This window comes from Tribolium madens, unplaced genomic scaffold, assembly GCF_015345945.1.
Source record: "Tribolium madens isolate multiple individuals breed KSU strain unplaced genomic scaffold, Tmad_KSU_1.1 Scaffold_3;HRSCAF=73;Tcas5.2_LG2, whole genome shotgun sequence".
In the NCBI taxonomy this organism is placed as follows: Eukaryota; Metazoa; Arthropoda; class Insecta; order Coleoptera; family Tenebrionidae; genus Tribolium; species Tribolium madens.
This window is the reverse complement of record NW_025401006.1, coordinates 1,860,837-1,876,145: the sequence shown is the minus strand read 5'-3', so window position 1 is coordinate 1,876,145 and position 15,309 is coordinate 1,860,837. Positions and strand designations below refer to the sequence as shown.

Here is a 15,309-nt window from a genome sequence, read left to right as displayed (position 1 = left end):
AAAACTCCAGTCTATCACATTACTGCAAAACCATTAAAAGGACACTGACCCAACGATTACCATATTATGCAAAAAATAGCGAAACAGATAACGACATAATTTGTGCTTTCACTATTGTCACTAGTCTAGAACAGGATGAACGAATCCGGCAGGAAATACCGTTTAATTAATTGCATAATTGGAGAAAATTACTGAAAAGGAAGGCAACATTTTTACCGAAAATGTGTCAAGGGACATAAAACGTATGAAAATAATAATGCTTTGTTTTCTTAACAGGTTTTATGATTGACACATTAAATCACAATCGTTTCGGCAACGAGAAATTACGCAAATTTTCTTATCTTTTGTATACACAGTAGGTGGTTTTAATAAAAGTGAGGAAAAGCGAGGCGCCGAATGATATCAGCCGGTTCATTTAAATTATATGGCATATGCTAGGAGGGAAGATTTCGGCATTAAATTTTCCACCTTTCTTTCCCCTTTCACTGATGAATTTCCACAATGTTGAATAAAAAACGAATTAGGAAAGGATTTTAGCACCAAAAAGGGTTTACAACCTCAATTTATTCACTTAAAAAACTATTAATGAGCATTCTCACGAACTGAACACTGTGTTTTTTCTATTTAAATTTGATTAACTGTGTATGTAATGCAAGTGAATAAAAAGAACAAATTTGTTTTCATCATAAAAGTACCAGAGGCGCCACCTAAATTTTTTTATGTCGTCATAAAGTTAATGTATATTGCTTTCGAGCTAGTAAATTGCATCAAAATCGGTTTTAAAAATAAAATTTTTATAGTCGTGTAATTTTCTTCCGGCCCTTATTACTTATCAAACTGGTTTTGTCAAGACTTTATTGCAAATTAATTTCATGGAAACAATTTTTCTCCAACTGTCATCACTAAACATGTCAAAATTTCAAGTTTAAAATTACCGAAATGGCTTCTTACACCAAACACAATGAAGATTCGTTACCGAAAGTGATAATTTGTGGCATGACCGAGAACAACATGCCTAAGTTAATAGTCTGCGATGACAAGAAAATACAAGAAGACGAAGTCTGTACAGCGCAGTGTAATCAGAAAAGTTCCCGTGAGGATGTGGCCCCCAATCTGTCCCAAAGACTCGTCAATATGCAAAAGCAGCTCGCGGCAGGGAACGCCGGTCTCACCGGAATGAGTCGTAAATTAGAATCCGATTTAATGCAGAAAAACCAAACGATTGAAAATCTGCAACAGCAATTGTGCCAACTCCAGTGCGAAATGAATAACATTTCCAAACAGAACGCAATCCTCAATGAAAAAATCCAACAAGCGACCGGCCAAAAACCAGATAAACAAATTCCGTGCGGAAAAACCTATGCGAGTTTAGAGACTCGTCTGAACGAGTACACGGAAAATACGAAAGCTCTGGAAAAACAGTTGTATGAAATGGAAAGTCATGTTGAAGCGATGAAAAGTGCACTGACGACGGTTCAAGCTGAAAGGGCCAATTTGGAGAAAAATAAAAATATTCTTATGCTTTGTCCGCCGCCGGCATGTCCCACACCCATGTGTCCCCCACCCTCCTGCCCGAAACCACGTCACTGTAACTTTAAGGGGAGCATCTCAGAGCAACAACTGGTCAATCTGGAAAAAGTCTACAGTGCGGAAACGACGACTATTTTTAAGAAATTCTCACAAAAGCTCGCAAATTTGGTGAAATAAAATGTGCTAATCTAAGAGTGGGTTTCACTCATTTATTTCGACGTCATAACGATACGTATTTTACTATTATTTTTGACTAGTAATTACAAAATACCTATATATAAAGACCAGTTAACTGTCTTACGGAATTGTTTAAATTTTGTTATGAGAATAAGAGTTTGTAGAAAAGGTAAAATAATTTTTTTGTATACGCTTCCGAAAATACCTACCTAAAATGAGTTTTTTTCGGATTCAATAAAATAGTACGTAAAATGGTTATTTTAGGTTCTCAGTACCTAAAATACAGTTTTGTATCGTGGTTTTTCCGGGTAAAAAACTTAATTTGGTTACTATGGTCGCAATTTTTTTTTATTTAATAAAAGGTACTTGTAACAAAAATATCTATTTTAATTTAAACTTTTACATTGAGTACACAAAAACTAGCAAATTCAACTTGTAAGAAAAATTGTCTTTTCTTATAAAACAATCTACTACTGGTATAAAATTTGTCTTAAGAGAGCGGAATCAAAGCATGTCTTTGAGGTACATAGCTTGTTAAAAAATTCCGTGGCGCTGCGGTCGACTAAAATTAAATGATGGCAGTAAAACGGCACGGAGAAGGTATCCCTTTTCCAATACAATAGACTAGCACTATATTTTGCCTTCTATTTCTACAAAAAGTTAGAAGAAGATTACGCTTATAATACCAATCACGGCTCTCAGCTGTTACATAAAATAATAAATTATAATTATACAAATATTTAATACTAGACAATGCACCTCATGGTTATACAATTCCGTACTAAAGATAAAAGTCTGTACTTAGTATTCTTTGAGTTAGATCTCATTTTTTGGCTTTGTCGACTGTGGCGCCGTCTGGTTTCGCTCACTGACCTTAAAATTTTGAAAAAACTTTAATATCATTTTTTTAGTTTTTAAAAAATATGGAAATTGCTTATTTTTGATTTATACAACTAACTGGACATTTATTTATTGATAACATTTTCTTCTTAAACAAATATTCTGCTATGTTTGTAATGAATTTTTTTTGTTATTATCAAAAAAATGTTTTGATAATTTANATATTTTTTTTTCATTTTGAAATTTTTATTATGAGATTAAGAGCCTGTGAAATAAGTAAAATTGTTAGTTATAATGTTAAAATTAATGTTTGTTGTTTTTTTGTATAAGAATCTATAGTACCTAGTTGAATTTTTAACTGGAACAAAATTCATAATTTGCGTATAAGCGATTTTTCTAAAAAAACCTGAAACAGGTCGATTTTTATTTTTCCTTGCGCATCATTTGACACATACGGTTTTTGTTTACCTGCTTTCTGAAATGCACAACCACCTATAACTTTTTTTTCAAATGTAATGATATGACAAGTGACACCTCATTTGGAAGCCCACGTCACAAGCAATACAACGCAGTATTTGTTTTCTGAATACTTTCAAAGTCTACGTAATAAAAAAATAAGAACAAAGTCTTAACTTAAATACTATTTAATGCAATAAATGTTCAAAATGGACACCGATCTTTTCCGGGGGAAAATTGCAAATTAAAAGTAGGTAACATGCATTTCTTATCTTTTGCAACATTTCTGGTGATTTGCTTAATTTTATTCTTAAAACGTTCCTTAAGGACCTCAATGGTATTCGATTTTGTTCCAAATCACACTTGAAATGTTGCAAAACGTAAGGAATACATGTTACGATCGTTTTGCAGTTTGTCAGGAAAGGACCGATATCCATTTTGAATATTTGTTGCATTAAATAGGATTCATCTTATAAGATTGGTTTTATTTTTTATCACGTAGGCTTTGAAAATAATCAGAAAATAAATAGTACATTGTATTCCTTGCAAAACGACCTTTCAAACGAGGTGTCATTTCTCAAATCATTACATTTATATTATAGGTGGCTGTGCATTTTAGAAAGCAGATAAACAAAAATCATAAGTTTCAAATGATGCGCAAGGAAAAATAAAAATCGACCTGTTTCAAGATTTTTTACAAAAACCGCTTATATTCAAATTATGAGTTTTATTCCAGTTAAGAATTCCACTCTGTATAACGGATGTTTTTTTTAGATTTAACATATTAATTAATGGTTTATTGTTAACGTACCACAATTTCTAAAACGCCCGGAGAGGTGTCAAATGTTGATGAATGATTAGTGTATGTATTTTAATATTCAATTCGATGGTTCGTTCACAATTAAACTTTTTTGACGCTAAATTTGTCTCAAAATTGACGTCAGTTCTTTCGGGGTTTGTTCTAGAATGTAGAATGAAAACACAAATCGAAAAGTAAGAGAGTAGAAAATTTTTCGATGATTCTTCCTTATCGAGTTATTGATGAAAAATGAAAACTTAACATTAACTTTCAATTTTATTAAAATTATAAAGCAAGATATCTTGTTACCCGGGGAAAAACTATTCACCAGTCTAACTTTCTGCTCACGCTGCGCTTTGTTGCAATAGTGTTTCAAACTACCTCTGTTATCATAAAATATGCTCAAATTGGTTTCCTCTTACTTCAAACATATGCGTGATTTATCCTGGAAGCATAAACGTTCTGAAATTATGTTACACAATAATAATTGCAGCGATCGTATGATAAAACTTATTATTTACTTTTTATCAATAACTTGGTAACGAAGGACAAGTTTTCTACTTTTAATTTTCGATTTGTGTTAGCTCCCTACATCAAATCCTAAAAGCGTGGGCGTAAATTTTGAGACACCCTGCATACTAAATACAAGATGATTCAAAAGTGTTTGACCATCTCTTTGGTGGTGATAAAAGACATTCAGTTAAAAGTTGCCATGACAAAAAATTGATTGAGCCTTTTTTCACGAGATATAGCTAGGTTAGATTTTTGGCTAAGTTTTTGGCCGTTCAAATCACGTTTCTTGACTTTAATTAGTGGAAACGGCAAATTTTGCAACATTGAACAGATACCTGTTCAACAATAAATTTAAGCCGACCACAACGGAAACAAAAGAACTAAGGTCTAAATGATAATACGGAAATTGACAGTTCTGTTTTTTTTAAAGACTTGAAAAAATTATTTAAATTAATTTTTATGCTTAGCTGAGAGTTTTTTATCACCATTCGAGAGTTGGTCGGACACTTTTAAATCAGCCTGTGTATTAAAATACGAGTTACAGAAGACAATCAGCTGCGCAGCGGCGAGGTAAGGAGCGGAGCAAACGATTTCTTGAATGGCATTTTGCAACGAGTGTCTTATACTATTTTTTCTACTTTGGGCTTTTTTGCTGTTTTTAAAGAATAACTTCCGTCGGTTGGTGGCACAGTGTTATTTACACTTGTCATTGTGCGCGATTTGGAATTGGATTTTCAAGAATTTTTGTGTATGCTACCAAAACTTCGAAAAATTTCTTTCTAACGGCATTATCACCAACATTATACACTAGGCTAGTAACGAATTATGGAAAGCACTCAAACGAGTTAAAAACGCAAAACAGAAAAAATGGAGCTATGTTTAGGGCGTTCGTTTTGAAAAATTTAAGTTCTTAAAAACATGTATAATTGCTTATTTTTTTATTTAAAGAACTAATTTGATAATTTTTCAAAAGTTTTGCTTTTAGAAATGTCGTTTTGGCATACAATAACTCATAAATAATAGTTATTTATTGTAAGAGTGTGTTAGGAAGCGTTTTATCCACGCAAGAATGGTTAATTTTCTTAAGTGGATAAAACGCGACTAACACATGACCGCAATATAACGTTTTATCCACAATCACAAGCCCAAATTATTCCAAACTTAATTAAAAATTAAAATGACATTTAGACGTCACGCCAAATGTGCTTTCGGTTAAACGTAGTAAGCTGTTACGCGGTGCGCTGGTTACTAACAGTAAAATAAAGTTACTTTATTCCACTAGTGGATAAAGTGTGGTACTTTATACGCACCTAAAGTGTGGAATAAAGTCTCTTTATAGAGTGATTGTGGATAAATAATTTAATTAATATTTGTCCATTTCGGTTGACTATTGGCTTAGAGAGAGAGTTAGCAAGACGAACAAATGTTAATTAATTTTCCATTTAAAGAGATTAGAGCCATCCATCAAGTTGTTCCGCCTGTATTGAGAGTTATACGGATTTGTTATTGACACCCTTCTTTTGAAGGATTTTCTGCCATCATTGGTTGCGCTTTGATGAAATGATTAACATTGAAAAACACTGGATTGACATGTTATCACTAAAAATTTATTTGCATTTCCTGTTGTAACAACACATGAATAGAATAATAGAATCGGATGTTTCTACTAGCAATTAAAATTTTTATTCGGTGAAATATAGCGTGCTCTATCACAAACAGATGTACGAAAGCATATTAAAGCGAGCAATTTCTTATTCCATCAATTTATAACAAGTTCGTAAAACATTTAAATATATCGATGTAGAGACTTAGAGACACGAAAGAAAACAGGCAGGTGTAAGATAAGTTTTCGTTCCCTTAGCGTGTCCATAAATCGATATTCTTCAATTTTTAATAACGCATTCTCGTGGAATTGTATTTATGAAATTATGTAGTTTTTCGATTGATGCCTTGAATTTCAAAAGTAGCATCATCGGAATTGTGTGTAAACTAAAGCAAAATCGTAAAATTTGTAAACTTATTAAAATAATGCATGTAATTGGGTGTCCCAATTTCGCCTAATTTATTGGAATAATATTTTGCCAAGACATTTATTTAAGATCCTGCGGGTGGTGTGACTAACGAGTAAAGTTGGCAACAGGTTCGTTTATATTTCCAATCATGTAAAAATACTGAAATGTGTAATTCATAATCCTCTGAACTGAAATAATTTTCAGCTAATAAATTTATAATATAGCGTGACGGTTCAATACCTGGATTAATCTGACTGCAACAGTTGACGTCATAATCTCATGGGAGATTTTATTAAAACTGAAATAAATATTCGCTGCATATCATATTATAAATTTAAATTTATCCCAACAGCCACTTCGCTTTATATTAATAGAGCGATATGATGCCGGGTTGGGTCGACATTGATTTTTTTCAATTATTTTTGGAATAGTCGCCAGGTGTGGTTAAAAATTTGCAGAAATCTACATAGCAGATGCAAAAGAACTAAATTTTCGACGTTTTACTAATCGAATTTTATAGGTCACTGGAATTAATTAATAATTTACAACTATTAAAATTTTATTTGGTTGGTTAAATAAAAATAGCACTTTGTATGATTGTACCTATAAGGGCGATAATTTTATCGGAAATGTTATCAAATGTTGCATGTAGGCAACTCAAACGAATTCCACTGCATAATTTAGCTGAAATTAATTAAATTCAATTATTTACACCAATTAATTTTTCTTTCGTCTATGAAAATTTTTGATGTTGCAGCAACTTTCATAAATTCAATTACTAGTTTCATTAAATGGTTGCAATGTATGAATCATACTCGCTTTATTGAATTTAATTTTCGTAAATAGATAAATTATTATAATTATTTTTAAAATCTATTCTTTTGATTTAATAACAATGCATTTAACATTTTTATTTTTTATTTTATTTCAACGTAAAATGCATACACAAAGGAAAATACAATATACGAACAATAAACCAAAATCTTTTGTTGTGTGTTTTTAATTTTTAATAATAAAACACAAAGAAATAACGGTTCCCAACCTACATATCTGCTTGTAATAATTTTACTTTTGAGCCTTGTTCGATTTCAAAGTCAATACCTACTTCACGTTTAAAGCACATCTCAGGTGTATTCTATACACTTGGATCGCTCTTATTGTCCAATAAAACAAAAGTTACAATTTGAATTTTAAATTCTGCGTTTAAAATTTCAAGAATCGTTAAATATTAATAATTCAGCGAAACATTTTTGCTTTCGTATTAAATTCGACTCAATAATGGTTTATTGATCGATGATTTGAATGTGCAGGGCCGACTTTTGAATGGCACATCCTTCTTTCAGTGTTGCTTTTAAAGAGAAGCCATAGGATAGTGTCCGAGATAAATTCTAAACTTGTTCAGGATTTCCCAAGAGACCTACAAACCAATCTGGCTTCTCGCGACTATTGTTTCTAAGTCAGAATGCTGGAAATTCACTTTACTAGTAACAAATTGTATTCAAAAAATGTAAATTTTTAATTCGGCAACCAATTATACACATGGTGACTGGAGGCGTCTACACGAAGAATTTTCTTTGGTGTCAATAAGCACCAATCAAGCGATGCAATCAAGAATTTCAACTTTGTTGTTTATTTTTATGTGATCATAAAGTGAGTATAATGTCGTAAAGTTTGTATATGGGTGAAGTCCTCGGGACGTGTATGGTGTGCAATATTAATGAGATGCCATCAGTTACAAATTACCTATGGCAGTCCTGATATTAACGTTGGATTGCCATTATTATCTAATGACATTTTAATGTACATCTGTATCATTTATTTCCGCCAGGAAGACGGGAATCAAGTTATCCCAATTAATTAAGAAATATTGTTTCAAGGAATAGTTGTTAAATTTATAACCTTTCATGTTTGACATCTTAAATGTTAGTCATCTTTAATAAGAGATGAATTCTGTCTATTTCATCCAACAACTTCACTCAACTTGATGGTGTAGTCAGGTGGACATTAATTTTACGTTTAACTGTGCAATTTAATCACTGACGTGGATAATTTCAACCAACTTCGCTTCCTTATCTTACCGATTGATATTTTTATTTTGGTCGCTATTTGATAGGTGCTATTAGTTAAAATCGATGGCGTCCAACCATGGCAACGACTACTCAATACAGACCGAAGTTAAATCAATAATATTCATATCAAAGTCATGACTCTATACTTCATACACGTTGGTATTATTGTCATTTGCGAAACGAAGATATGTTTAGCGGATGCGACATAAACGCTACTTCCGTGTAGCAATCGTGGACTGCCTTAATATGACTGCAATTTGTATATTGCAAAACCTTATCATTGCTTTTATTACAGCTGTATTGTATTGCGCTCTAATTGAGCAATAAGATGTCTTGAAATTATTCCCAGCAAATTGCAACTGTGCTTTTGTTAATTTTTCTAGTTCTAGTTCTTAAAACACTTGATTTGCTGGTTTTCTTGAATATTAGCGATGATTGCTCGCTACTGGACTCATTTTAGGCAATACTCAAATTACTCTCCATTTCCATCAGCATGTCGTGACTAGATTAATGCATTATTAAGTAAAAATTTGAACAATGACATGTCATTTTTGTATTTAGTTTATTTCAAGGAATTGTCGTAGTCAAAAATGAAAAGTGAACCGACTTAAAAACAAACATATTTTAGCAGTACCTAAGTATATAAAGATAAAGAACAATGGATTAATTGAGTAATAATTTTTTCATTGCTAATTAACAAAAAATGGAAACGTGAATTTCACAGCTGAAAGTATTTAGGTGAGCCATTTTTTTAGATTACGTGCCATTGAAATACAAGCAATAATTCAGTAGCGTTTTGAATTCCATAATCTCATTGTTCACGAAATGCCAGCTACATTTATTGTTTATATATAAATTGCCAAAAAATCATAAAAATTTATGTTTCTGGTCATTACATGGACAAATTAATGTAGTAACATTTTTAATCGCATCATAAAAGTTTGTGGAAAGTTTAATAGATTTTAAAGGATTACGGCGGTAGGTGTCGGCTCAAACATGCAAATTATTATTTACGAAAGGTTCTACAATTCGGTTAAACATGTGAGAAATTTTAAATAACCTAAATAAATTATTCGCAAACCGGATTTTGACGGAATCTGGTGTGAAATGCAACGAAAAGTAGGTGATTAAAAACTTAAAACCCAAACAAAACAAACTTACGTTCAGCTTTAATGGTTTATAAAATTACAAACTGAAAAAAATTGTCACATTTAAATCGTCAATTCGGTTAGAAATATTTAGGTCGTTTTACTTTAGACCTTTGATCAACACATTACAAATGATTATTTATTGCGATTATAAATAAATTTTACAGGTTGTGCTATTAAAATTAGAAACGTTCAAAGTGTTACCTTCATGTAAAATTTAAATCATATATCATATACTCGTAGTACTTACAGTTGGAAGGAATCACCTGTTGTGAAATGTACAATTTTTAAGACGTAAAAATGTTTAATGTGAAAAATTGTGGTGGGTGAGAGGCAAAGGAGGCAGAGCCTTCCTAAAAAAATTGTAAAATTATTTCAGATTCTATTAATAAAAAAATCTTTATACTTACTCGTAACAAATGATTTAGGAGCATTTGATTAGTCTTTGTAACTTTGACTTCAAAAAATCGATAAAACGATGTACTTATTATGACTCAGAATTAAATGAAAACTTAATTCTAATCATCAGTTTTAATAATTTTTTTGTTTTGTTTATTTAGGTAGCCACATTTTTAACATACTCGTAAATAGGACGAGACTTAAAAACAGCCAAAATATAAGCTTAATTAAGTATTATTTATAAAAAAAAATAAGAAGATTATAAACGACATTGGTCAAAGAGGCCTTTGTATAAATTGAAGGACAATAATAATTCCAGTCACTGACAAAACGTATACGTTTCACAAACTTAGGAGTCGCTACTGTTGTATAAAGAATTTTTTTTGTTTTTTTCTTGGAAAAAATTAAATATGTTGGAAAAAAGTTATATGTATGTATAATTCCGAAAGAAAGCTTTTATGCTTCCCTTGGACGTTTACTAGACTTCCTCTGCAAGAGATCTATGTGTGTTTTTTCCTAGATAGATTGAGAAACTTGAAATTTTCTTTTGTGAGCTTTTATTTTTGAAGCTTGCTTGTGGTTGGTTCAAGAGGTGATCCGGTGCATGTTGTTTTTGTTTGAGAGGGTATGTATCCAGCTGTCGTGTGTGCGGCAGGTAGGTAGTATATTCGGTGTTTGGTGGCGGCGTCGGCGGCGTCGGTTCATGGCGCATGAGTGTCAAGGTGCGCGCGCGGTGCCAGCTGCCTACCTGTCGGGCGGCGCGGGTGGCAGTCTGAGGCAAGCACTGGCTGCGACACCACCCCTGGCGCCGCCACCGCGATTACAGCACTGCAACACCTACTCACCTGAGTGCCCCACCCCCACCTGATCCTCCGGCTCGGCTCGCCACGACACCGCGCCACAGTCTAGCAGCGACCGCCAGCGGTTTCACAACGGATCCGCAACTGGACCTCCTCAGCGACTTGCCCCAGTTGTGCCGTAGTGTTCAGTGCATGTGCTTCCCGGACCGACGCCAGTTCGACGTGCACGTCGCCGCCCCCGGGACTTACTAGCGTGAATCGTGGAGACCGCTTTCAACACCACGAAGAGAGGCCGGCATCCTCTGGGAGACGACCTGTCCCCGACGCCTGCCGCCACTCCGCCGTCCCTGAAGAGGGCTCGACACGACTCCGAGTCGAGCAGCCCTCTACAAGCCTCAGACCAGGACATGGAAGCTCCTCTCGGTGTCACGCTCAGTCAAAGCATGGATTCCGTCAACACGAACAACGGCGAGGAGGAGGTGAGTACTACCGGATCTTCCGGCGCACCCGCCAAAAAATCGCATATTCATTCGGTTGGCGAACAGCCAATTTTCAAGACCAGACTGCATGTCGCACGCGATGCACCATGCAGGTGGTGTCGAACGCCCCACCCTCGCACATTGCGTAACCGATTCTTAGACGTTTCTTCTTCTTCTTATTCTTCTTCCTCCTCCTCTGAGGTCCGGTGATGCGTGCCGGCATAAATAACGCACACAAACATCGCAATCAGATGCCGGGTGGGCGTGACTCTCATGCCTCTTCATCCTTCGTGTTGTATTGTTCTCGTGCCACGGTCGCGGACTACTTTTACATTCACAGTTGCCACGAAAAACTAATTTCCAAACCATTTTCTCAACTCTTTCGGAAAAGTCCAAACACATTAAATCAAAGAGCGGATCCAACCAAAATTAATTCATTTTTGAAAGATGTAAACTCTTTTTCTTAATTATACTAACAAGTCAAAGGGTAGATGTGTTTGACAACTATTTAAGTTTAAAGGTAAAATCAATAATGTTCCAAATATAATAATAATAATAACTAACAATTATGACAACTTAACTTTTTTAAATTACTAAGACTGAAGTAATAGATTTTAATAGACTTATAAACAGAAAAGTTCATTTTATTCTTTTCTTCATAAATTCCTTGTTGCTATGTTGATTTTAGACAAACAAAACTGTAATTTACTTTCGTATTTGTCTATCTACACATTGCTATACTAAAAAAAAAGATGAAGATTGGAAAAACTCATTGCTTACAGTGTTTATGACATAATAACATATAGGTAGACAAGGAAATACGAAAGGTAAACTGTCATCTCTGAACTAAAAGAAATATTTGAATTGCTGGATTAAATATGTATTATACACGTAGGCAAAACGATGTTTCCCACTCCAAAAAATGTTTGTTCTTTTTATAAAATTTACTTTTATTTTCACTTAAAAATTTATCTATTGTAAAAAACTTAAATTTCTATCAAATAATAGGTAACTTTTTAGTTCTATCGCTTAAAAAAGATAAAGTAATAAAATGTTATTGCATTTAGTTTGCTAATAATTAAGAAACGAACTGTAAAAGTCTTACCTCCAAGCGTTCAATTAAATTTTTGATCAAAATGGCATCTGACTTTGAAATTAAGTTGGCAACTTTGAAAAGTGTATTTAGATGGAAGATGTGAGTTGTGTCAACTTTTATGTTTTCTGTCTCTATTGTAATCAGTATTGCAAACTTAATTTGTAAATTATAGGCTAGTTTTATTTTTTATGCATGAAATACATATTCTTTTAGATCTGAAGGAAGCATCTTTATTTAGTCTTTATTTTCTCATCTTCAAATTGTAAATTTTCAAAGAAAATTTACTCATTTAGAAAATTCTAGAATTCCATGAAATGATAACTTTTCTGGTCACTTTTGCGTCCTCTTCCATTACACTCGTAAAGCTGTAACAGTAAAATATTATTACTTTTTATTAGATTGGCAACATTAAAAAAGGTAGACAGGAGATTATAAAAGAAATCTAATTCATATCTTCTGTCTTTATTTAATTCAGTGTTGCAAACTTAATTTAGACACTCTTGCCACTCTTATAAGAAATTTAATTGAAGGTATGGCAAAGTATTTACACAAAGAACAGTTTATAATATTTTATAAAAACTTTTTCAGGTATAACATATTCATTTAGTAGAAATACATGTCGATATGTGATTTACTTTTTGTTTTTCTTTAAATTTTGGGCTGTTTATGTCGATAATTTAACTGTGCTAATCACGATAATCATCGACTCCGACATAATAACTCGCGTTTGGTTACGTGCACACCGAAAAGTGTCTACAAATGAGCTTTAAACACCCATTGCTTTGTCGAGCCGAGTTATCAATTTTTGTAAAATCTTGTGTAGTTTCAATGATTGCTCTTGGCCTCACAGAACATTAAGTTCCACTAGTTTTGACCTTTCGCCCTTTGTTGCTGTGTTTCTACACGCGCATTTGCGTTCCGAGTATGAAAATTTCACGCCGGAATTGTTGTCTGATTAAATACCGACATCAAACAGCTACCGGTCATATTTCAAAGCTATAATGAAATCAAACGACGACAATAAATAATTTTCTGTGAAGTTTGATGAGATCGTTTTGCTTCATCAGTGTCGATAACGATAATGGCACCTCCGTAGATTCCAGTTTGATTACGGTCGATCAAATTCGAAATATGTCCGTTTTACCCTAGATAGGAAAATTATGAGATTCAGGAAACTTTACCAACTTTTCACTAAGCCGAGTTTTCAATCTCAATTTACCTGCTTATACCCGCAATTAATTTCTCATTTTAATTCGGGAGGAAGTAAATGCACCATCAGTGCGCTAGCCACGTACAAATCTTTGCTTCGATCCAATTTCGGAGTTGGAGAGAAAGTTCAAGATGCATTTTTCACCGGATTTGATTAAAGCGTAAATGCGAATTGTTAACACTGTGAAAGTGAGGACTTTTTGTCTAGTTAAAGCGGCAAAAACTCCTTTTCTGGAGCAAATATCTGGCAAAGTTATCAACATAACAAACAGCTGCGAAAGTAATCATTCATTGGGGAAACTTACCATCACTTTCGTGGTTTCATTTTCTTTCTTTCTGTCGCTTTAATTACACGTTTATCTTAAATTAAGAGCAAACATTTATCATTTCACACTTTTAAATGTATGGTAAACGGAGCGTTTGTGTCGAGTCGCGAGAATTTACCTTTAGGTCATTTCAAGAATTGGGTTAAAGACTGGTCTGAACTTACCTCACGCAAGTCCAGCGTTTCTATAACACACACTCATTGCATAATAATAATTGTAATTTTTGGCTGAAAACTCAGTAAAAATAAGGAATTTCATGCTGAAGCCGTTTCCAATGATTGGATTACACTTTTGTTCAGGTTACAATGGAATTGCAATGCAGATTCTTGTTTATGTCATATTTTCGATTGCTTTTTCACATAATTTTTAAAGAGTTGAGATTAGAATTGAGATTCATCTTTTTTCTATTGTCAAGATTTCAAGCTCAACAGCTGCTACAGACTATTATATGATAAATATCATTCCAGTTTTTCTGCTTTACAAATATTCGAGGGAAAAGTAGTTATTGTTGATTGAAGTTTTTTCGAAAGACATTTTAGTGGAACGTCTGTCACGTTCCATTTTAAAACTCTAACAAGTAATAATACGAATGACATGTTTTACGTGCGTTTGATGTTTTGATCTTGATGTCCTTCGCAAGTAATTCAATGAACACGCCTACATAATTATTAGTATTTTTCAAGGCAGACACGAAGAAGTTGCGACCAAAACTAATCCCTTCTTAAGAGAAACTAATTTTTAACACCTACATGTATCTTTTAAATAGCATTTAACTCGATATTAATGAGAAAACTGTGTCAGTTTGTTGGTATTTTATTTCAGGAGCTGCGTTTAAAATTTTTGATGTGTTGTATCATCTTGTCACACATCTAATTTAAAATATAGGCCACCGGATTTGCGTAGAACTGAAAAAAAATCTTTGATTTATTTGCATTCTTTTTAAGATTCGAATTTCTCTAGATTTGTTGAAAAAATCGTATGCTCTAAAAGTTTTGTCTTGTTCCTATACAATTATCGGTGTTACGAAAGTTTTGATTAGAAAGTGTATTAATTTAGCAGTGCATGAAGTGGCACCGGTCTAAACAAAGCACTGATACCGTTAAAAATTAATTAGTATTAATTGGAAATGAGTTAAGTAAATATCAACAAATCTGACATTTTTGTCGCGTTTGAGGTCACTAACTCCTGAAACAATTGTTGCTGGTAGTTTGTCATCGTTTACGGTTGAAAAATGAAGCAGTCCGGGACAAAAGAAGAGGTGAATCAGCTAAACTCATCACTGGGTTTGCATTTACGAGACGAATACCAGCTTGAGAATTATGTTCTTACGTGCTAGAAACCAACAGACCATATCTAGACCAGTTTCTACACGCCGTCACTTCTTTACATACTTGTCTTGGACAGTAAATCGCACAAAAGCCGGAAAACAGGCTCAAATTTTTCACTTTTCAAGTAA

The 15,309-nt window shown here is 33.4% G+C and overlaps 1 protein-coding gene across 5 annotated transcripts in view; it reads left to right on the top strand.

The window, feature by feature from the left end:
• Positions 1 to 11,095: 11,095 nt before the first annotated feature.
• The window catches only part of LOC123007565 (protein couch potato), an 83,624-nt gene continuing 79,410 nt past the window's right edge, over positions 11,096 to 15,309 (top strand). For all 5 annotated transcript variants that reach the window (XM_044402936.1, XM_044402937.1, XM_044402938.1 and 2 more), the window contains exon 1: positions 11,096 to 11,222. In XM_044402936.1, the coding sequence (XP_044258871.1) occupies positions 11,151 to 11,222 (72 nt within the window). In that variant the 5' untranslated portion in view covers positions 11,096 to 11,150. The remainder of the gene's footprint in view (positions 11,223 to 15,309) is intronic.